Source organism: Typha angustifolia, chromosome 5 (assembly GCF_048772165.1).
Source record: "Typha angustifolia cultivar Huaian chromosome 5, ASM4877216v1, whole genome shotgun sequence".
Taxonomy (NCBI): Eukaryota; Viridiplantae; Streptophyta; class Magnoliopsida; order Poales; family Typhaceae; genus Typha; species Typha angustifolia.
The window spans coordinates 1,858,833-1,881,193 of NC_133243.1; the positions used below are offsets into that span (position 1 = coordinate 1,858,833).

A 22,361-nucleotide genomic window follows, 5' to 3' on the forward strand; every position below is an offset into this window, starting at 1 on the left:
GCAGAGTTATCAATACTATAATGCTTTGGAATTGATTGAGTTGAGTTTGAGTTGAGTCCTTTGGTTATTATGTTTCATTCAGTTATTTACTTATTTAATTACTTTCAGTCCATTTATGGTTCAGTTTGAACTGATTCATAGTTTTCTTTAGTTGGGTATGAGTTAGCTAGATGAGTCGAGTTAATTAATTGGATTAGCCTCTATAAATATGACGAGTGTAGCTAGGAGTGGCAATCGGGTCGGGTCATGATATTGCAAACATAAACACAACCCGTTTGTTAAACGGGTACATGATTCATAAACAAGTTATCAAGTGGCGTAAGTTTTTAAAATTTCTATCAATTATCTAGTTATAAATATAAACTAGGGCTTTCAGGTTATAAACAAGTTATTTCGTGTTATAAATGGGTTAGCTGGGCCATAAACGGATCATAAATAAATCATTCAAGTTATCTTGTCATAAATAGGTTGGTGGGTCAGCTCGTAAACAATTAAATAGGTCGAATAAACATGAATACGACTCGTTTAATAATCAAATTAGGCAGATTCACTCGTTTATAATCTGAACCCGATTAAACTAAATCTAGACCTGTTTTATAGTTGAGTCATCATGTCGGATTATCGGATCAGGTTAACTTTTGCCGCTCCTAAATGTAGCCCTAGTCGAAATGCTTGAATTGAACCTAAATTAGTCTTCTTCCTCTTTTTTATTTCTCCCCCCATCTCTATCTGCTTTGACCATTTCTACCACCTGTATTTGATTTATAACCATATCCCATTAATCCATATATATATATTTTTTGTATTATTCTAGTATCTCTCCCGAGTTTATCAATATCCAATTGGTATCCTATATGTTTTTTTTTTCTTAAAATTAAAATGCGTTAAAGAGAGAATATCTTGCGGATGAAGGGTCTCCAAGGATGGAAGGTACCATATTTAAATTTCATGCACTCAGCTTGAGGGCTTGTCATTATGAAGAAACTCAAAAGCCTTATGAGCAATAAGCAAGTCTAATCTCTCAAAGAGCGAATGCCCAGACCCCCATTGGCCTTAGGCTGGGTAATAATCCTCCACCTAATGTGATGTATAGTCTGCTTTTCAAGATCATTATTCTAAAGGAAATCTCTAATAATTTTAGCAATAGAATCAGTGATAGAAAGAGGGACAATCATATTGAAAAATTGATAGGTAGGCAAATAATTAAAGGTAGAGGAGATCAAAATCAATTTACTAGCAAGGGAGAGAGAGAGTAACTCTTCCAATTAGACCATCTCTATCAATCAAGTCATTAAGTTCTTAATGTGTGATTTAGTACGAGAGATTTTAATGCCCAAATAATTGAACAGGAAGGAGCCTTTAGTAATATACCGATCTAGGCATATGACTTAGAGTAGGGGTGATCTAAGAAGGGAGGTAAAAGTTTAATTTCATGACCTTCTAATTGGTAAAAGAAAAGTAAGTATTTAAAGTATGATCAATGATAATAAGATTGGCATGATTCGCTCCAGTAATGATCAGCAGGTTATTCGTAAATATTAAACGACAAATTATAAGATTTGTGTCCAAGTAGGACCTAATTACAATTTGATATTACGACACGCACGAGTAAAATGCATGAGTACTGCATTCCCAGTCCAAAGTTGCTTGCAAACTCCATCCTTACCATGTAACCTTCACTCCAAAGTCTCCCTCCAGTCTAAACCATCCATCGTCCCCTCCTACCTACTACTCCCATGTCGAAGGCCTTCTGCTGTACCTTTCCGTCTCTCTCTCTCTCTCTATTATTTATTAAATAAAGTAAATCGACCCACCAGCTTTCACCCCCTTTACTTCCAAATAATTTGACAAAGAAAAGAACAAAAAAAAAGGAAAAAGAAAAAGGAGAGATGAAGTTGCCCTTGTTCCAGAGCAAAGGAATCCGCCGGGCTGCCGTCGCCTCCCGGCCGCCCTCGTCAGTTTCGGATGGCTGTAGCCTGTCCGCGTCTGCGGCCTCCTCCGACGGACCGGTCCGATCATCGGCGTCTGCCTTCTGGCTCCTCCTCCATGCCCTCTGCTGCCTCATCAGCCTCGTCCTCGGCTTCCGCTTCTCTCGCCTTATCTTCTTCCTCCTCTTCTCCACCACCACGATCTACAACTCTGTCCCGATATTCCATGCCACCACTACCACTACCACCACCACCACCACCACCACCACCACTACCGAGACCATCACCGTCTCCTTCCACCCCTCACATCATCCGCCTTCCCTCCCTCTTACTAACGACACCTCCAATTCTGCGCAGAGCCACGTGGTCGTCGGCCGCCACGGCATCCGGATCCGACCCTGGCCCCACCCCGATCCGACCGAGGTCATGCGCGCCCACCACATCATAGATCGCGTCCAGAGCGAGCAGCGCCGGTGGTACGGCCTCAAGAATTCCCGTCCCGTCATCGTCGTCACGCCCACCTACGCCCGCACTTTCCAAGCCCTCCACCTCACCGGCCTCATCTACTCCCTCCGTAACGTCCCATATCCCCTCACTTGGATTGTAATCGAGGCCGGCGGGCGCTCCAATGAGACGGCCTCCCTCCTTGCCCGATCTCGCGTCCCCTTCCTCCACATCCCCTTCCCTGAGAAGATGCCCACCGAATTGTCCGAGCGCCGCCAGACGGAGAACCGGATGCGGCTTCTCGGATTAAGGTAAAATCCAGTTGTATATTACCTCCACTTTTGGTAATTAGCTTCTTTTGCTATTAGATCTGATAAAAGGTTTCAATGGTTTGTTATATTCAGAGTGATTAGGGATCGGCAAATGGAGGGGATTGTGGTTTTTGCTGATGACAGCAATGTGCACAGCATGGAGCTCTTTGACGAGATCCAGAAGGTGAAGTGGATAGCTGCGATCTCGATTGGAATTCTCACTCACTCTGAGAGTGCTGAGCCCATGCAGCAGCTGAGTGAGGAGAAGCAGAATTCTCCTACTCCACTCCAAGGGCCAGCTTGCAACTCCTCCGGTGGGTTGATTGGCTGGCACACCTTCGATTCTTTTCCATACGCTGGCAATACTGCGAGCTTTGTTGGAGACATGGCCACATTGCTGCCTGGGAAGATGGAGTGGGCTGGGTTTGTGTTGGACTCAAGAGTGCTGTGGAAAGAAGCTGAGAGCAAGCCTGATTGGATTAGGGATCTTGATGCTGTGGGTGAGAACGGAGAGGGAATTGAGAGCCCGCTTGCTCTGTTAACCGATGCCTCCTTTATTGAGCCTCTGGGGAACTGTGGGAAGAAGGTCTTGCTGTGGTGGTTGCGCGTGGAAGCCCGGCCAGATAGCAAGTTCCCACCAGGGTTAGATTATGAAACCTTCTACTGTGACGTTTTCGGTCATTGTGACTAGTGATTCTTTTCTTTGGAAGAATAAGCTTATTAGCAGTTTTCTTCTTGTATTTGTCTTGTTTTAGCATGATATATGTGCTGAATGATATAGCTTTCATGCAGTGGTGAAAAAAATATTCTAGCCACTATGTAATCTTACAAAGATATGTCTAGAGATGAAGATTTCTGTAACCAATTGGTGTCATATTCCATATAGTTAAAATACTAAGAGTTCCTTGTTGTTGAAACTACTTCAGAGCAAATTCTATACAATCATGGATATAGTGAATTACTAGAATAGTTTAATTAACGTTCTTGAGTTGCAAAGTCATCCAGTTTTATCTGAGGGTACTAAAGGAAGCTGTGACGGAATTGGATAACCAACTCCTATCAGCCAAGTACCAGGTTTTCAAAATTTTCTACTATCTGGATTATATAGAAATCATTACATGTTTTTTAAACTCCTTTTATTGAAATTATTGGTTGAATTTTACAATGAATACTCTTTACCTTTTATTGTGATTTTGTAGGAAAAATGATTACTTTAGTATGTAGTTTCTAGTAAATGCTACTGTGGAGAGTTTTACAAATGGGTTTCTCATTTCTTCTTGACATTGTCTATTTGTTAGGTTTTTGGTAATCAATCTTTGGTAGGTCGTTTGTATTTATGGTTCAGATTTGTGCTTTACTGACTCAACGCAGTAACATGTTCTCTCAACTACCTAGATTATTCTTTCTAATACAACCTCTTGTAATCACATAGCTCTTATATTTTAGGATTTGGATCAGCAGAGCCACATAAGTAATTATTTTAGACTTTGCAGTGATATAAATTCTTTAGAGTTCCAATTACAAACTAGTTGTGTCAAAATTGAAAACGATTATAGAATCATTAAATTCAAAACTAATGTTCCAAAATTTGGTATTAGTATCAGGATTAGCCGGTCGAAAATGATACATATTAGTCATATCGGATCGAACTATTTTTTATTTACGTAAAATTTTAAATATTATTTAAAAATGCAAGAAAATTTCTAAAAATTTAGAAAAAGAATGACAAAGAAACTGAGAAAAATAATAATTACTCACATATGGAGCCTAAAAACTAAAAAATATATTAATTTACTCAAAACTTTAATGAATACTAAATTGACTCTTGTATATTCCTGTGGTTGTCATCGTTATAATCACTATAAATTTGTAAATAATAATGCCTAGGGCTTGGTGCTCTAAAAAGTGATTATATCTTACTAGTTTTATCAAATGGATCTTGTTGTATCTGAGTAAGATAATAATTAGTACGTGGATTTTATATTTGAGGATAATAAGGAAAATACTGAGGAGAATAATAACCAGCATATGGATCTTGTGATGATTCTAAATAATAAAGACTCGATGTATTATAATCATAGGGAAAAACATCCTCATAGTATCGCTGATATGCATGTAAATCCTCAGATTTTTTGTCCTTAATTCTTGTACCTCCTTGACTTTCCACAGCTATTGTAGAAGGGATGATCGCACAATTATCAGGATCACCAGGGTTGTCATTAGCATTGATGGCTGTACTATCTCTCGCTACTGTATTATTTGTACTAGCCTTTGTCCTTATTGTGGTCTCCTCTAATGGCTCATCTTACCATGGTTTATTTTTATTATCTAATGTTCTGTCCTCTATTTATCTGATCAATGAAGTTAAAGAGATTTTCTTTATCACAAACATAATGTAAATTAATCAGCCAATCATTTTCTGCCATCCTTGTTAAATTTCTGTGCCTCACTCATATTGTACTAGCAGAAAATTAACTTTTCTAATTTCTCCATTGTCAATTGATTACGTGTTTTGGTGTGGGTCAAGGAGAAGATATTCAAATTTTTTTCACATTATGATAAAGACACAATTTAACATAAGATCTTTTTTGCTATTGGTGTTAAATTTGTTGCCTTATCTCTTAATAGATAGACCACCATTCAATTTGACTATTATAAGATAAAGCTACAGTAACTTTAGCAGTATTGAATTGCCCAGCTCTTAATCTATGTCTATTTACCTAAAATATATTATGATACATTTAGTTATGATCTTTTCTTATTGCATTAGGTGTTTATTTTCATTAAAATAAAATTCCTGTAAGTTGCGTTCGAACGCAGGTGGAGTCGCATTCGAATGCCTTTGTGAACGCCTTGTAAACGCCTGTGTCGCGTTCACAAATCTAGAGAAGGGGCTTTTTGAGTACGTTCGAACGCGATTGGTCGCGTTCGAACGCAATTGACGGCAATCCTCTAGAATTAGGATTTCATATTGTTTTAGGACTTGTTGGCTAGCCTTTATAAATATGTGGATGGCAACCAACTTCATAATGCTATTGGATTCTTGATTTCTTGCCTCCTATCTTCTTTCTAGACTCCTCCCTCCTCCCTCTTCACCATCCTTCCACATCTACCGTTAGTAAGGTTTCTCCTCGCTTCTAATCTCCCTCGTCTGTTGAGTCACTCCTTTAATCAGTTTCACAATCCACCCTCATCTCCATACCCATCCATAACCTTAACATTCACTCCACCCGTCACCACCATCATCACCCACGTTATTCTGTGTTTTCGTTCCTGCTACAGTTTGAATCTGCGAAAGGCATAAATACGAAAGTTGTAGATCAGAAAGTTACGGATCCAACTCAATTGGTTTCGTAATTTTCTGACTACTGGAGAATATCTGACAAATATTTTCTCACGGTTATGCGGACTGTTTCCTATAATAAATTCAGATCTTAAGAAATTGTTCCGTAGTCGATATTTAGGTTCCAGATCCAATCAAATTGGTATCAGAGCCTATCAATTGGTATCAGAGCTTATCGTTTGGTACAAAGCAGGCGAACCTTAAACCTCCATTAATGGTTGAAACAAGGAGACCTATGGAGAGCAAACCAACAAGGGAGGACTAAATGCACGAAGATCCTAATTGTGAGGCCGATTCCTTTGGAGCGACCACGGTAGGAACGAGTCAACCAACGTCCATGGGTTCGAATATGGATGAACTAAGGGGCATATTTCAAACATTGTTGTATATAGTTGACAACATACAAAAGGATCACAATGAATTCAAGGAATATGTCATAAATCGATTGGGTTCGTTATCTCCTTGACGACGAACAGAGTTTCAAGAAGGACCAGCGGTGGGACCCCATCGAACCGATACCCTACAGGTCCAGGTGCGTCATATGAGTGTCAATGATCCCCTCCTACCTATGCCTTCACATCATCTTCCACCTTCGTTACAAAACCCAAGACCGGCGGTGGTGGAACTCGAGAGGCATGCGGCACCGGTGCGCAAAACCCAAGACCGGCGGTGGTGGAACTCGAGAGGCATGCGGCACCGGTGCGCTTCGTCGATGAGGAGGATTGGCACTATGAGGATGAGGTTGATCCCTATGGAGTTGGTGATGGACGTGCTCGAGGATTTAGAGAAGGTGATCAACATGCACAAAGGTTTAGACCTGAACTAAGGATCTTCCGCAAACTTGACAATGCTATTCGGGGGAGAACCGCACGCTTGGACTTTCCAAAATTCTAATGTAGTGATCCAACGGATTGAGTGTTTCAAGTTGCATAATATTTTGATTGTCAAGGTACAGCGGAAGATGCAAAAGTCCAGATGGCAAGCTTTCACCTTCAAGTAACGGCATTGCATTGATGTAGATCAGTTATTCGTGGTGGTGGATTTATCGAATTGGCTGATTTTTGTAGGAGGATTATATACAGATTTGGGACAGCGGCATATGAAGATTTTGCTGCCACATTAAGCAAGATGGTTCAAAGGACTACCGTATTAGAGTACCAAGCTGAGTTTGAAAAAGTTAGTAGTCGTTGTGAGCCACCGTGGTCCGAACGTACATTGATGAGTATATTTATTTCAGGACTGCGAGAGGAGATACAAGCGGATGTTCGTGCTCTATGTCCTACTACTCTTAAGGAGGCCTTTGAGAAGGACGTGAGGATGGAACAAAAACATAAGGCTCTAAGGATGGCAGCAAAAACCAATTGGGGCAACTGAGATGGGCAGTTTGCACCTAGAATGTCGGTTGAAAATTTTGCGGTTTTAAAAACAGTGGCTGCGACTACTAGACCACGACCACCTTTGAGACCTTTCGATGTTAGGCTCGAACTCTCACACCTGCCCAGGTGGAGAAGCGAAGAGCGAAAGGCCTTTGCTTTCGATGTGATGAGCGTTTCACCTCCGGTCATCGGTGTTCTAAACCGATCAGGAGTGTGATGTTTATCGATGGTCCTGAGGAGAATGATGAGATTGATGATGATGGAGAGTATCCAGAGGAGACCCATGAGGAGGCCATTGTGGAGGGTGTGGAGGAAGATATCCAAGCTGAAATATCGATGCATGCATATTCGGGTACTTTCGCACCGAGGACGTTACGGGTAGACGGACTCGTTAGAAAGCATTGTGTGCACATCCTCATCAATTCGGGGAGTACACAACTTTTTAGACGAGAGGCTAGTGAGGAGATTGGGTTTGGATGCCGAATCGACTATGGGGTTTGACATTGCTATTGGAGACGACACGAAGCTTAGGGCGGAGAGCTTGTGTCGCCGAGTCGGTATACGGGTGCAAGAACATGACATCATTGTGGACTTGTATCCGTTGAAGCTATGAGGAGCGGACATTGTCTTTGGTGCTCAGTGGTTACAGAGTTTGGGACCTATCACATTTGATTTTGGGAGCATGTGGATGAAATATAAACAAGGAACCAAAGATGTGCGGCTTGATGGTGTTTGGACTTCGCCAATTCGTGCGATACAGCCTTTGGTGGGGTTGCTTGGTGCGTATGATTTGGCCTATCTTCTTTAGTTAGGACCAGTAGGAGATGAGCCTTAAACGAGTTCGGGTCTACCATTGAATTGTCTAATTTATTAGACAACTTTTTTGAACTGTTTGAGGAGCCGCAAGAGTTGCCACCGAGGAGAGCAACGGACCATCGCATAGAGATTGTACCCGAGGCTGCATCGGCGAACGTGAGGCCATATTGGTATCCATATGTGCAGAAAGAAGTTATCTCAAAGATGGTAGTTGAGATGTTGGAACAAGGCCTCATACAACCAAGTCATAGCACATACTTATCCCTCGTGCTTTTGGTGTAAACAAAGGATGGGACATGGCGTTTTTGTGTTGACTATCAAGCACTAAACGCTATTACCGTCAATGATTGGTATCCTATTCCGGTTATCGAGGAGTTACTGGATGAGCTTGCAGGGGCGACTATATTTAATAAGCTTGACTTGAGGGTCGGGTATCATCAAATTAGAGTTCACCCGGCGGATGTGCACAAAACTGTATTTCAGACTCCGGACGGGCATTACGAGTTCCGAGTGATGCCTTTTGGTCTCACCAATGCTCCAGTTACCTTCCAAGGCCTCATGAATGATATATTTCGGCATCTCTTGCAAATGTATGTCTTGGTATTTTTTGGCGATATTTTAGTGTATAGCAGGGCTGAATTGGAGCATTGGCGGCATTTGGAGGACGTGCTAATTTTTTTGGAGCAAAACCAATTGAAGATCAAGAAGTCCAAGTGCCTATGGGGAGTACCAAAGGTGGAGTATTTAGGCTACATCATTTCAGCGGATGGTGTAGCGGTGGATCCACAAAAGGTTGCATATATGACTGCTTGGCCTATTCCTACTACCATTGGATTGAGAGGATTTTTGGGGCTGACTGATTGTTATCGTCGATTCATCGCCAAATATGGCAAGATCGCTGCTCCTCTCACTTCTTTGTTGAAGAAGAATTTTTTTAGATGGACGGATGAAGCCACTTTAGCCTTTGAAAAATTGAAAACAGCAATGACGACGACACCCGTTCTAGCGCTACCGGATTTCACCAAAGAATTCATTGTTGAATGTGATGTGTTGGGTGTTGGCATAGGAGCTGTACTAATGCAAGAAGGATGTCCCATTGCTTATCTTAGCAAGGCTTTATCGCAAAAATCTCAGCAATTATCGACTTATGAGAGAGAGATGTTGGCAATTGTGCATGCGGTGACAAAGTGGAGGCTTTATTTGATCGGTAGACGATTCATTATTCGAACCGATCAAAGGAGCCTCTTCGTGAGATTAGGGGTGAGCTTCCAATTGAAATTTGGGTTGACATGAAAAATGAACTAAAACGTAAATATCTCTCACCTTCTTATTACCCTAAACTTCTAGACAGATGGAATCGACTTACCCAAGGGAGTAAGTCAGCTAAGGATTGCGTTGCGGCCTTTGATGAATTTCTTGTTCGGTGTAGCGTGATCGAATCAGAAACCCCTATGCAAATTTTGTCCAGATTTAGGGTTGGCCTACGTGAAGAATTGAGAAGTGAACTTTTTGCTCGTAATATTGATACTTTGGAAAAGGCCTACAGCTTAGTTCAAGACTTAGAGGAGTCTAGACCTAACCACATCTCAAGAAATTACGAAACAAGATCTCAAATTCATAAATCCTCTGTAGGTCCTCATCAAGCCAAATTTACCAATCAATCTTTTAACCGATCTACACCTAGCCCTTCATAATCTAAGATAGAATACAAAGGTAAGAGCTTCGAGAAAGACTTTTCTAAGATTAATTCTCGGGTCAAATGCTATAAGTGTCAAGGCTATGGATATGTTGCTGCAAATTGTGCGAGCCCGTATAAAATAAGTTTAATTGAGGAACCCTTCGAAGAAGACTCCGAGCAAGACTTTGATGGATATGTTCACCATGTAGACGGTGAAGAAGAAGATTTTGAAGATGAAGAGGAAGAAAATACCCTAGGATCCCTAAGGCACATAGACTCCACAAGGTTATATGTTGTTAGATATGCCCTCTCTCAACCTAAAGTCGATGATTGGAGGCGCAGCTCCATTTTTCACACGTTCACGAAAATTGGAGGTAAAAATTGTAAAGTAATTGTGGATAGTGGCAGCTGTATAAATGTTGTGTCCTCTACCATTATTTCAAAACTAAACCTGATAGCGGTTTCCCATCCTAATCCTTACAAGGTTTCGTGGATCAATTCAACCACGCTAAAATAAAAAAGCGTTGTTTGGTTCCAATTGAATTCACGACTAATAAGGATAAAATCTGGTGCGATATATTGACCATGGATGTGGGTCAAATTATCCTTGGAAGGCCCTGGCTATTTGATAATGATGTGCATATTTATGGCCGTTCAAATATCTACATATTTGAACATGAGGGTAAGAAAATCAAGATTCTTCCATCGCAGCCTAGAGGTGGTAAGATGGAAAAGAAGTCTGATCCCATCCACTCAGACAATAAAGTTAGCTTGATTAGTACGAGAGGCATTGAACGCGAGATGAGTAAAGGAACTCCTATTTTGATTCTTGCTGCTCGAGAAATTCTGAATGAGCCTAGTGAATCGATTCCTTTTGAAGCCACTACTGTGATTGAGGAATTCTCGGATGTCTTTCTAGAGGATCTCTCGGATGAATTGCCACCAATAGAGATATTCAACATACTATCGATTTCGTCCCGGGTGCATCTCTTCCTAACTTGCCTCATTATAGACTTAACCCAACTGAACACGCTGAACTCAAACGGCAAGTTGATGAGTTATTGAGAAAAGGCTTTCGGAAGAAAAGCCTAAGTCATTGCGCAGTTCCCGCATTGTTAACGCCAAAGAAAGATGGAACTTGGTGCATGTGCGTCGACAGCCGCGCTATTAATCGAATAACAGTAAAATACTGTTTTCCCATTCCTCGTTTGGATGACATGCTGGACATGATGGCAGGGGCCACGATCTTTTCAAAGATAGATTTAAAAAGTGGCTATCATCAAATTCGTATACGCCCTGGCGATGAATGGAAGACTGCGTTTAAAACAAAAGATGGGTTATATGAATGGACAGTTATGCCTTTTGGCTTGACTAATGCTTCGAATACTTTCATGAGAGTGATGACTCAAATATTACAATCTTTTATGGGACAATTTTTAGTCGTATACTTTGATGACATCCTTATCTATAGTCGATCTCGAGAGCAACATATAGATCATCTTTGTTGAGTCTGCGCTCTCTTGAGGAGAGAGCAACTGTATGCAAACCCTAAGAAATGTACGTTTCTGACAAACAAAGTTGTTTTCTTGGGTTTCATTGTTTCATCTAAAGGAGTGTCTGCTGACCCTGATAAGGTCAAAGCTATTAAAGAATGGCCTGAACCCTGTACCATAAGAGACGTGAGAAGTTTTTATGGACTCGCTACCTTCTATCGTCGGTTCATCAAAGGGTTTAGTACCATTATGGCTCCAATAACAGAATGCCTCAAGAAAGGTGAATTTAAGTGGTCAGTAAGTGATACTAAAGCTTTCACTGAAATCAAAAAGAAAATGGTGGAAGCCTCTGTCATGCGACTCCTCGATTTTACTAAAGTTTTTGAGGTCACCTATGACGCTTCTGGAGTTGGTATAGGGGGAATCTTGAGCTAAGAGGGCTATCCCGATTGCCTACTTTAGTGAAAAGCTGAATGAAACTAGACAACGATATACCACTTACGATAAGGAATTTTATGCTGTAGTTCAATCTCTTCGCCACTGGAGACATTATTTGCTTCCTCAAGAATTCGTAATCTTCTTTGACCATGAAGCTCTTCGCTACCTTAACTCCCAGAAGAAGCTTAATGCTAGACACGACAGGTGGGTCGAATTTCTCCACGACTATACGTACACCTTGTGACACAAGTCTGGAGCAGACAACAAAGCAGCTAATGCACTGAGTCGTCGCATGATTCTTCTTTCAAAGATGAATGCAGAAGTAATAGGATTTGATAAATTAAGACTGAATATGAATCATGTCCGGATTTTCATGAAGTTTACAATTTATTAAGCGATGGAGCGACTCAAGAAATAGATGGTTTCATCTTACAGGATGGCTATCTATTTAAGTCTCGAAGGTTATGCGTTCCCAGCACCTCGTTAAGGGAATTTTTAATTTGGGAATTGCATGCTGGGGGTTTAGCTGGATATTTTGGGCACGCAAAAACTATTGAAGCTACGGAACATCGATTTTTCTGGCCAAGCTTAAAGAGAGATGTTATGAGATTTGTTAGTCGATGTCATGTATGTCAACTCGCTAAGCAACGAAAGCAAAATACAGGATTGTACATGCCTTTACCTGTTCCTAATTGCCCTTGGCAAGATATTAGTATGGACTTCGTACTTGGACTTCCAAAGACTACCTGAAAGCATGATTCCGTTCTTGTGGTGGTGGATCGATTTTCAAAGATGGCCCACTTTATACCCTGTTCTCGAACTTTTGACGTCTCTCGAGTTGCTAAAATCTATTTTGACGAAATCGTTAAGTTGCACAGGCTACCAAAAACTATTGTATCAGATAGGGATGTAAAATTCACTAGCTATTTTTGGAATATCCTATGGCATAAGATAGGAACTAAGCTTCAGTATTCAGCTGCTTTCCACCCACAAACTGACGGGCACTCTGAAGTAGTCAATAGGAGTTTAGGTAACCTACTGAGAACTCTTGTCGGCGAGAATCTATGAGACTGAGATCAAAAACTGCCAACTGCTGAATTTGCATATAATAATTCTGTTAATAGATCCATAGGTCTGAGTCCAACTGAAGTAGTATATGGTTACAAACCTAGACAACCTATAGATCTCATTCCTATGTCCCATTATCATAGGTTGTCTGAGTCTGTATCTGCATGCGCATCACATATTCATGACTTGCATAAAGAAATCAGTAACAGAATTGCTCAAAATAATACTAATTACAAAATTCGAGCACTGTTTTGAAAAGCGGAAAAGGCGACTGCCCGGCCGCCCCGCCATGTAGAAAGGCGTTGGCAAAAGGCGGCCAAGCGCCTTGGCAGGCTGCCTAGGCGCTATATAGCGCTAGGCGGGCCGCTTGGCCCGACTTGGCGGGCTAGCGCTTCGGCCCGCCAAGTCGAGATGCGGTTATTAGTGAGTGGGTCGGATTTTATAGCGGATCGGGTTTAATAAAACTAACCAATATAAAAAAACCAAACACTATGTTAATCTCTCTCTCTCTCTCTCCCGCTGCACATCTCTCACCGACAAACCCTAGAACTAGCTCTTCCATAGCCGACGGTAGCGAAAGGCGGCGACCAGGCGGCAAAGCAAAATCGACAGTTCTAGTGTGTTTGGGTGCGATCTCGATTAATCGCCTCTATTCGAGCGGCCACCAATGAGGTTGATGTGATTCGAGTCAGATCGGACTACCTCATGGTCATTGGGCTCATAGTGCTCAAGCCATATTTTTAGCTAGCTTACTTATTTCAGTATTTTATCTATTTTTATTTCAGCATATGTTAGTTGGTTTAGTTGGATGTAGGACTTGATGTTTGAACTTGCTTTAATTAATTAGTTTGGTTAAACGGATTAGCCTCCAATATATATTGTGGAGTGCAACTAGGTTTGGGCATGCTTGACTAATCAAATCATTCTCCTTAGTCTCTAATCTCTCCATCTTCAACTTGGTCTCTCCTCCCACCTCGTTCAACCTTAGCCGAGCAAGCCACCAAGGCCGCTAACTTCCTCCCTCCAACTATCGGACCTCCCCTTTCCTCTAGGCACCGACCACTCTCTCCCCCTTCTCTCACATTACTACGTCCAGCCATCTCCTGGAAATTTTAGTGTGGTCCAAGGTTGATGATCTGATACCAAAGATGTTGCAAACCGACTTGATCTAATCCGCAAAGGTTCTTGATAAAATTTAGGATGGACTTTGTGAGTGAATTTTAGGAAGAGAGGAATCCAATGGACCTAAAATCATGGCATTTGGCTGGTTAGATTGATAGATATGATCAAAATAGTGACCGAAGGTTTGAGAGCATGTGACGCAGGGGATGGACGGGACCTAAGGGAAGATGGTGGTTGGTGAGCAAGGGAGAGATTTAGACAAGGGGGGAAGAGGGGTTGGTCGGACGAAAGGGTAGTCCTGAAGTGGTGGTGGCCACGACCATGGTCAAGCTCGGCATAGGGAAGGGGAAATGCATGAGAGAGAGAGAGAGAGAAGATTAGTTTAAGATAATAATTCAATTAATGATATGAAATGTGGTCCGCACTTAAGTATATATAGGTGGCCATAGTACAAGACGGTTCAACTAGGCTGACCGAATGACTTAAGTGAAATCAAATAGAGCTGAAAGTAAATTCACCTAATATATGGCCTAAATAGTGAAAGCAAATTAATTAAATAAACTAAGGGGTTTTGACCCCTATTTGGTCAACCTGAGGCACAGTCAGCCTAAGTCGTATCATACAAAGAGAGAAAGAGAGATGGGGCATCAAAGAGAGAAGAAGAAAGAGAAAGAGTACTTACCTGAGGTCGCCGAAGGTGGAGCTCGCTGGATCTTAATCAGAGGATGTCATCGGACGTCGAGGTCACTGGGATCTGCATCTCGTGCCGCCAGTTTAGAAAGGAGACCAGTAAAGAATGAGAGAGAGAGAGAGAGAGATAGAGAAACGAAAGAGAGAAACTAGGGACTTCAATTATTTGATGTCCTCGGGTTAGATATGGGTCACGGGTCTGACCTATATCAATAGATCTTATTGGAACAAGATTAGCCGAAACGGTCGATCCCAACCCAACATTGATGGGGTATTGGCCAATCCGGCCAACGGTGGATCGGGATCAGCCAATCCTAATCCATTTTAGCCGATTCGACTCAGGGTCGGTTGAAACTTGAATTCTTGGTCAAACCATGTTATATTATATGAGAATACAACTTTTATCTAATACTCTAACCACTGTCTCCAAACTTGTTAGCTTGTCAGTTTCGCCCTTTGTCAACTAATTTCAACCAATTTTTATTGGATTCCATCACCATTTTTTGGTGGATTTGGCAATTCCACTTGTTCTAGGCTTTTAGCTGAAACTTCAAAATGTAGCCAACTTGTTATTCACTACTAATTCCTAGTTTGATTCTAGGTTCTGAGTTGGACTATAAACATTATAAATGTTTCAGGACATGTTGATCCTTTGGTTGCTCCTCCGGATAATAAAAGTTATCAGATCTTCAGATGCATTTAAAGTGGCTATACAAGTTGTTAATTTTTTTTTCAAAGATTTAACATCACTTATTTATCATTTCATAATTACAAGTACCTCAAAGTTTCTGTATAATGAGAATAAGTTTGAGCTGGTGATTTGAGGCACTAAACAACCATCTATTATACGGATTACCACCTTAAATTTGTATCAAATGTCAAAATTTTATTTGTTTTCAATCTTGATATTATGACAATAGTTGGAACACTGAGAATGACACTCCTTTCAAAAATTTATATCTCAAATAAGTTTGGAAGATCCTGCTCTAGTGTCTCTTGCTCACAAATTCTGATTAGAATTAGCTGCTATGGCCAAATAACTGCACAGCAGGTTTGCATCTACATGAAATTCATAAAGTAGTTTCTGCAGTGTAATATTATATATGCAGTTATGTTTGCCTAGTCTGTCGTACCTACTCTGTTAGTCAATATATCATTCCGTGCATGCAATATGATTGGTCTAATTGGTTGCTATATTGCTTACCCATATGTTGCTTTTGATGCTCACTTTTTATTTTATTTCCTTACTCTTTTTTACCTCTGCCCTTGCGGTTATAATAATTGATTTGAATTGGTTGCTCTATCTCTTGCCCAGAAGGTTCTTTTGATGCTCAGTTTTCTGTTCTTTTCCTTTTATTTTCTTCTCCCATCCTAATTGTAGTAGCAATGGAAGATGATCTTTTTCTGGTTAGATGAGCCAAAAATGTGACCCATATTGCTGATCTCTTTACCTTCCATGTTGTATAATCCTGTCTTTCATGTAAGTTCGTTTCTCACTCAAATTTGCTTGTCAGGGAATGGACTGGTGCATAGAGGACTGAAATCAGGTAGTGATTTGTCATAAAGCTTATATTTTATGACCCCCTAAAATATAGCTCTTTCTATGCGTAGTTTTACTTTTAACACTATCCCCTGCTTTATATGCTGATGATGATTCAATTTAACAATTTATAGTCAGTCATATAATCCTCTGTAATATCTTTTACTCCACTCCCTAGGTTTTCTATACTTATCTCTATTATGAATAGTAGTTTGATAATTTCATTGTAGTTAAATCCGTTCTTATTCTTTGGATGGATAATTGATCCTTCTATTGAAGTCATTTTTCCTACCAAGCGGACAACATGGATTGATACAGAACTGGAACTTCCAACCGAGCTGGTGAGTAAAGAACATTATCAGAGACGATTTTTAAGAGCAGATAGATTTTCAAGGTCTTGGAGAAACTCCGAAAGGGAAGAATGACTCCATGAAAAAGGTACTGTTTACTTTAACTATGGTAGGTTTTTTCCTAAAATTAACTAAATGATCTCTGGTCTATAGGAACTGCTTATACTTGAGTACTGTGGCTTCACCAGAAAAATTAGAAGACATCTGGATTTCAGCATTCAATAAATACCCCTTTAATCTTTCCTGATCATTGCTTGAAACAGTGTTATTGGTCAAGCTAGAAAAATTATTGAAGTAAATTATTTTGATTGGTGAGTCTAGATACACAATGATATAGGTCCGTCCATAAGTTCTGTTCTGGGAGAAATATTTTACTTCACTCTGTAATTTGTAGTCTTTATGATGTACTTAACAATATAAAAACTACTAAATTATCTTTTACGGATTCGTTGTGTATTAGCAATTCTGCTTCATATGTATTTATAATTGTCATAGCACTGCTAGGTTTTCAAAAAAAAAATAAAAGCTCTATTATAATTTCGATTGTAAAACTCCTGTGTTTTGTGATATCACCTAGTAGTAGGGGTGAAAACAGATAGGAAAATTCACAACTAACGTGTCGATCCATATTTTTGCTCCAAATACAGATTTAGATATAAAATATTAAACTGATAGTAAAATTTAAAATTATGTTTTAATTAAACAAATAAGGATAATGATCAAATATAGACAAGATGTTAAATGGATGCAATATGAACCAAATATAACTCGGATCTTATCCGGATGTGAATACAAGATGGATCTTTCTACTTGATGCTGAACAATTGATGCAACTTATTATGATCCTTTCAACTTGATGCTGCACAATTGATGCAACTTGTTATGATCGGGGCTGAGAGTTTGTGTCCTAGGTAGCTCGACTTTTTGAGTTTTTGACCATGTTCCAAACTTCATTTATCAATATAGACCACTCTTCAATCTAATTATTAAAAGATGTCTATATATTGTAGCCTTACAAAAAATGCTGAACTCATAAGCATATTACCTATAGGGTAGAGCGCTACTAAGATAAGCACTTTTATATGAAAGTAAAGGATTAAATTCAGCAGCTAAAACACTAACTTAAGTGAACTTTGACAAAATAAAATGCTGAAATGTTTGGTATTTTAATATAAGATTAAAAACGCTGAATTAGTTAATAGTTGAGTAAAAATATAAAATTCTCATGAGTTTAGTATTTTAGTTAGGGCTATAATAAAAAAGACTTACCAAAATTTGAGGGGTAATATATTTTGGTAAATAAAATTTGAAACAAGGCTAATTTACTCTATCAGTATTATGTTTGCTTCATTTATTTACTTATTTAATTAGTTCGAGTTTTAGTCCTATAAGAGAATGTGGTCGGCACGCGCGGTGCACGTCTGCCTCCTTCCTTTGTCCCTTCTCACACTTGTGCTAACAATGTGCGAGTGCAAAGCTTCCTTCGCACATGACTAGCAGTGTGGTCGCATGCAAAGGGCTCTCACCTTTGAGTTGAGCGCCCCTTTCTCCATCTTTAACTCCTCCCCTTCCCATCTCTCTCGATTTTTCTTAGCCACCGTAACCCTCACCCCAAGCTCTCTTTCTCTCTCCTCAGTTGTGTTTGTCACCGATCGAAGAAAGTCGATCCAATTACACCCCCTCGTTTGTGGTACGTCCTCCTTCCTCCCTTCTAATTTAGTTTGAGTTTGGGTGGGAGATTTGCTGATACGGTTCAATCAAGCCGAGTCAAGCCGAGTCGGATCAAGGGCAATGCGACATTGGGTTCAATGCCCAAGGCCCAATTCTGGAAATGAAATAAAGACCTTAGACTTCACTTATTTATATTTAGTTTTATAATTTGTTTAATTAAGTTGTAATTCAGATTAGACCCTAGAGTCTAATCATTTACAGTCTGCACTTATATGCTTATTGGGTTGGTCAGACCTGAGCTTATTAAGTTGGGCCAATCAAGTCAAGTTAGGTAGCCACAAAGCATATTTGTAGTGCTTCTTCCCTCTCCTCCATGAGAGTTGGTCTCTTTCTCTCCCATCCTCTTGCTTAAGGCATTATCCCACATCCACCACAACCGATTTTTACCTACCATAACTCTAACCGTAGCCATACCACCATTTTCTGCCAACCACGTCCATCTTGACATCACTGACCTTTCGTCATTGTATCAACCATATCTTTCAATCTAGCCATTCATATGAGCAGATTTTGATTGTGCGGGAGTCTTGACTTTTAGAGGAACAAAGCATATTCGAATCTCAGGTCATTTCGATGGTTAGATTGATCAGCATTACCATCACAAGATTTGACTCTAGATTTGTTTAGAACTACTTCTTGGATCGAATCTACCTTGCTTGAGGGGGATCATAATATTCGCATCTCTGGTGTCACCCTGTCACCTCCTTTTGTTTGGAAATTTGATCGACGCTAGGTCTAGTAGATGGGCTCTATTAAAGGCTACCAGTAGAACCCTTTCTTATCCTTATGATCTGATGTGATTTGGATCACACTGAGTCATCTCGTGCATCGATATAACCTATAGATCCATTTCATATTTTGGTTTCTTAGTTTTTTTTTGAAGAATAAGAATTCTAGTTGTCAGTATTTTAACGCCCGATTCGAATGCTTGTATACGTTCGCACATATAGAGAACGTGAATTGCCCGTTGAACGCTGGGAGGTCGCTTTCGAACGCCCCGTTCAAATGTCTGCATATGTTCACACATACAGTGTTAGGTTTTTATTTGTTTGCAATTGTGTACAAAATATTCTAAGTGTATTTTTTACATGTAAATGAGCTTTACACAAGTCTAGAATATCTCTAGTCTGAAGAATTGCAAGGTTATTGGAGAAAAGCTGTTGAGTTCACACCGCGTTCACAAACGCGTTCGAACGCGGTGCGTTTACAAACGAGTTCGAACGCGGTGCGTTCACAAACGAGTTCGAACGCGAAATCTGCGTTCACACAGATAGAGAGCCGCGTTCACAAACGCGTTCGAACACGGGCACTGCGTTCACACAGACAGAGAGCCGTGTTCACAAACGCGTTCGAACGCAACCTGAAGAATTCAAGCTGTTGCGTTCGAACGCACTCGAGCCCGTTCGAACGCACCAACAAAGTTTAAAAATATTGGACTTTCATGAGTACGGATAAGATTCGGATTTGGCTCTATCTTGAAGATCATGAGTACGGATAAGACTCGGATTTGGCTCTATCTTGAAGATTATGAGTACGGATAAGACTCGGATTTGTCTCTATCTTGAAGATCATATATAAGGATTGTGAAACCCTATCTCAAGGGAGTTGAAGAAATATTATTGAAGGAGACTTCTTGAGGTTACATCGATTCTTCAACTAACAATGTTCCACTCATCTACAAGAATTTAATCTTTCGTCTTAAGGGTGATCTAGACGAAAGATCAATCTCGAGGGCTACTGAGATTGGACTTCAATCACAAAAAGCAGTGAATCGTGGGTTCTAGCGATCAAGACTGAGAGAAACAAAGTCGTTTAGATCGACGGGGTGTTTTGTGAGTCAGTCTTGTAACTGCTACTATTATAGTGATTGGTTTTGATCCGAGTTCGGATCCGTGGTTTTTTTCCCGTTTTGGGTTTTTCCACGTTAAAATCTTGGCGTTCATCTCTACTTTCGTTTTTAATATTTCTTCCGACTTTTACTTAAGCGAACGAGAAATATCATTGCCTAGAGGTTAGATACATACGTGTGTCTAGGGATTTATTTTTTCAATTGGTATCAGAGCAGGTTCTCTCAATCTTTGAGAGAGATCAGATAGGCATGGATTTTCATAGAGATGGACAATCATCTATTAGATCTCCTATTCTAGATGGATCAAATTATGGATATTGGAAAGCTAGGATGAGAGCTTATTTGAAATCTATAGATGAGCGAGTATGGATGGCCATTGTGAACGGTTGGAGTCCACCAATGTACATGGTGAATGAAAAACTTATTGAGAAACCGATTGACTCATGGGATAGGTCAAACTATGACAAAGTCGGCTGGAATAGCAAAGCAATAAATGCTATTTTTAGTTGTGTTTCCTCGGAAGAATTTAGAAGAATTTTTACGTGTGAGATAGCAAAAGAAGCCTGGACGATCTTAGAAACTACTCATAAAGGAACCATGGCTATAAAACTTTCGAAACTTCAGAGGTTGACTACTAGTTTTGAAACCCTACGTATGGAGGAGAATGAGACATTTGATGAGTTCTATGCAAAGCTGAGTGATATAGTCAACTCTAGTTTCAACCTAGGAGAGAAACTTCCTGAAAACAGAATTGTCCGTAAGATCCTTAGGTCCCTTCCAGAAAGGTTTCAGGCAAAAGTTACAGCTATTGAGGAAAGTAAGGATATCGATTCAATGAAAGTTGAACAATTAGTAGGAAATCTACAAACATTTGAGTCCAGTCTTTCAAAACCGAGGAAGTCCAAAGGGATGGCCCTATCTACAGTTGAACAAAATTTAGAGGAGTCGGATGATGAAGGTGATTTAGATCGTCAGTTTCCTCCGAGTTCCTAGTCTTTGGCATTTGTGTCAAAAAGGGGAAGAGTGTCTTAGTGTCTAGGTTAGTGTCTAGGTGTCTAGGTGTGTAGGGGGAGTATGAGCATAGGGGGAGTTTATGAGAGTCTTAAGTACTTTTGAACTTTGCTTGAAGTAACTGTGAACTTTGTCTGCTTAAGTACTTTTGAATTTATGCTACATTGATAACTTGTGTTTATATTGTTTATTCATTTCAAGTTATTTTCACTTGATCTTGGATTGGTATATGTTTATTTGCAGGGCTTGATGTGCAAAATATTCTAGACTTGTTGATTGCTCAATTTGAAGTCTTTGTAATATCTTGTAACCTAGGTGTTTTGTCACAAATTGCCAAAGGGGGAGATTGTTAGGTTTTTATTTGTTGGCAATTGTGTACAAAATATTCTAAGTGTATTTTTTACATGTAAATGAGCTTTACACAAGTCTAGAATATCTCTGGTCTGAAGAATTGCAAGGTTATTAGAGAAAAGCTGTTGAGTTCACATCGCGTTCACAAACGCGTTCGAACGCGGTGCGTTCACAAACGAGTTCGAACGCGAAATCTGCGTTCACACAGACAGAGAGCCACGTTCACAAACGCGTTCGAACGCGGGCACTGCGTTCACACAGACAGAGAGCCGCGTTCACAAACGCGTTCGAATGCAACCTGAAGAATTCAAGCTGTCGCGTTCGAACGCACTCGAGCCCGTTCGAACGCACCAACAAAGTTTAAAAATATTGGACTTTCATGAGTACGGATAAGATTCGGATTTGGCTCTATCTTGAAGATCATGAGTACGGATAAGACTCGGATTTGGCTCTATCTTGAAGATTATGAGTACGGATAAGACTCGGATTTGTCTCTATCTTGAAGATCATATATAAGGATTGTGAAACCCTATCTCAAGGGAGTTGAAGAAATATTATTGAAGGAGACTTCTTGAGGCTACATTGATTCTTCAACTAATAATGTTCCACTCATCTACAAGAATTTAATCTTTCGTCTTAAGGGTGATCTAGACGAAAGATCAATCTCGAGGGCTACTGAGATTGGACTTCAATCACAAGAAGCAGTGAATCGTGGGTTCTAGCGATCAAGACTAAGAGAAACAAAGTCGTTTGGATCGACAGGGTGTTTTGTGAGTCAGTCTTGTAACTGCTACTATTATAGTGATTGGTTTTGATCCGAGT

At 40.1% G+C, this 22,361-nt stretch overlaps 1 protein-coding gene across 5 annotated transcripts; it reads left to right on the forward strand.

Moving 5' to 3' along the window:
• The first annotated feature begins 1,663 nt into the window (after positions 1 to 1,663).
• Positions 1,664 to 16,958, forward strand: LOC140760000 (probable beta-1,4-xylosyltransferase IRX14). Of its 5 annotated transcripts, none has more exons than XM_073096751.1 (6): positions 1,664 to 2,683; positions 2,777 to 3,325; positions 4,853 to 4,944; positions 16,222 to 16,254; positions 16,527 to 16,685; positions 16,751 to 16,958. In XM_073096751.1, the coding sequence occupies exons 1-5, from the start codon at positions 1,890 to 1,892 to the stop codon at positions 16,670 to 16,672; spliced, it is 1,614 nt and encodes a 537-aa protein (XP_072952852.1). In that variant the 5' UTR covers positions 1,664 to 1,889; the 3' UTR covers positions 16,673 to 16,685; positions 16,751 to 16,958. The 5 variants fall into 5 exon arrangements, with proteins under 5 accessions (XP_072952852.1, XP_072952853.1, XP_072952855.1 ...); XM_073096752.1 differs by having other exon boundaries at positions 1,665 to 2,683; positions 4,853 to 4,917; positions 16,751 to 16,957; XM_073096754.1 differs by lacking the exon at positions 16,751 to 16,958 and having other exon boundaries at positions 1,667 to 2,683; positions 16,478 to 16,527.
• Positions 16,959 to 22,361: the final 5,403 nt, after the last annotated feature.

Bases quoted from the DNA above. Each gene is read 5' to 3' on its own strand.
- LOC140760000 (XM_073096751.1), top strand. From the start codon at position 1,890: ATGAAGTTGCCCTTGTTCCAGAGCAAAGGAATCCGCCGGGCTGCCGTC. The intron at 3,326-4,852 runs GTTAGATTATGA...GACTTTCCACAG, and splicing joins GATAGCAAGTTCCCACCAGG to CTATTGTAGAAGGGATGATC. The intron at 16,255-16,526 runs GTAGTGATTTGT...CTTCTATTGAAG, and splicing joins GCATAGAGGACTGAAATCAG to TCATTTTTCCTACCAAGCGG.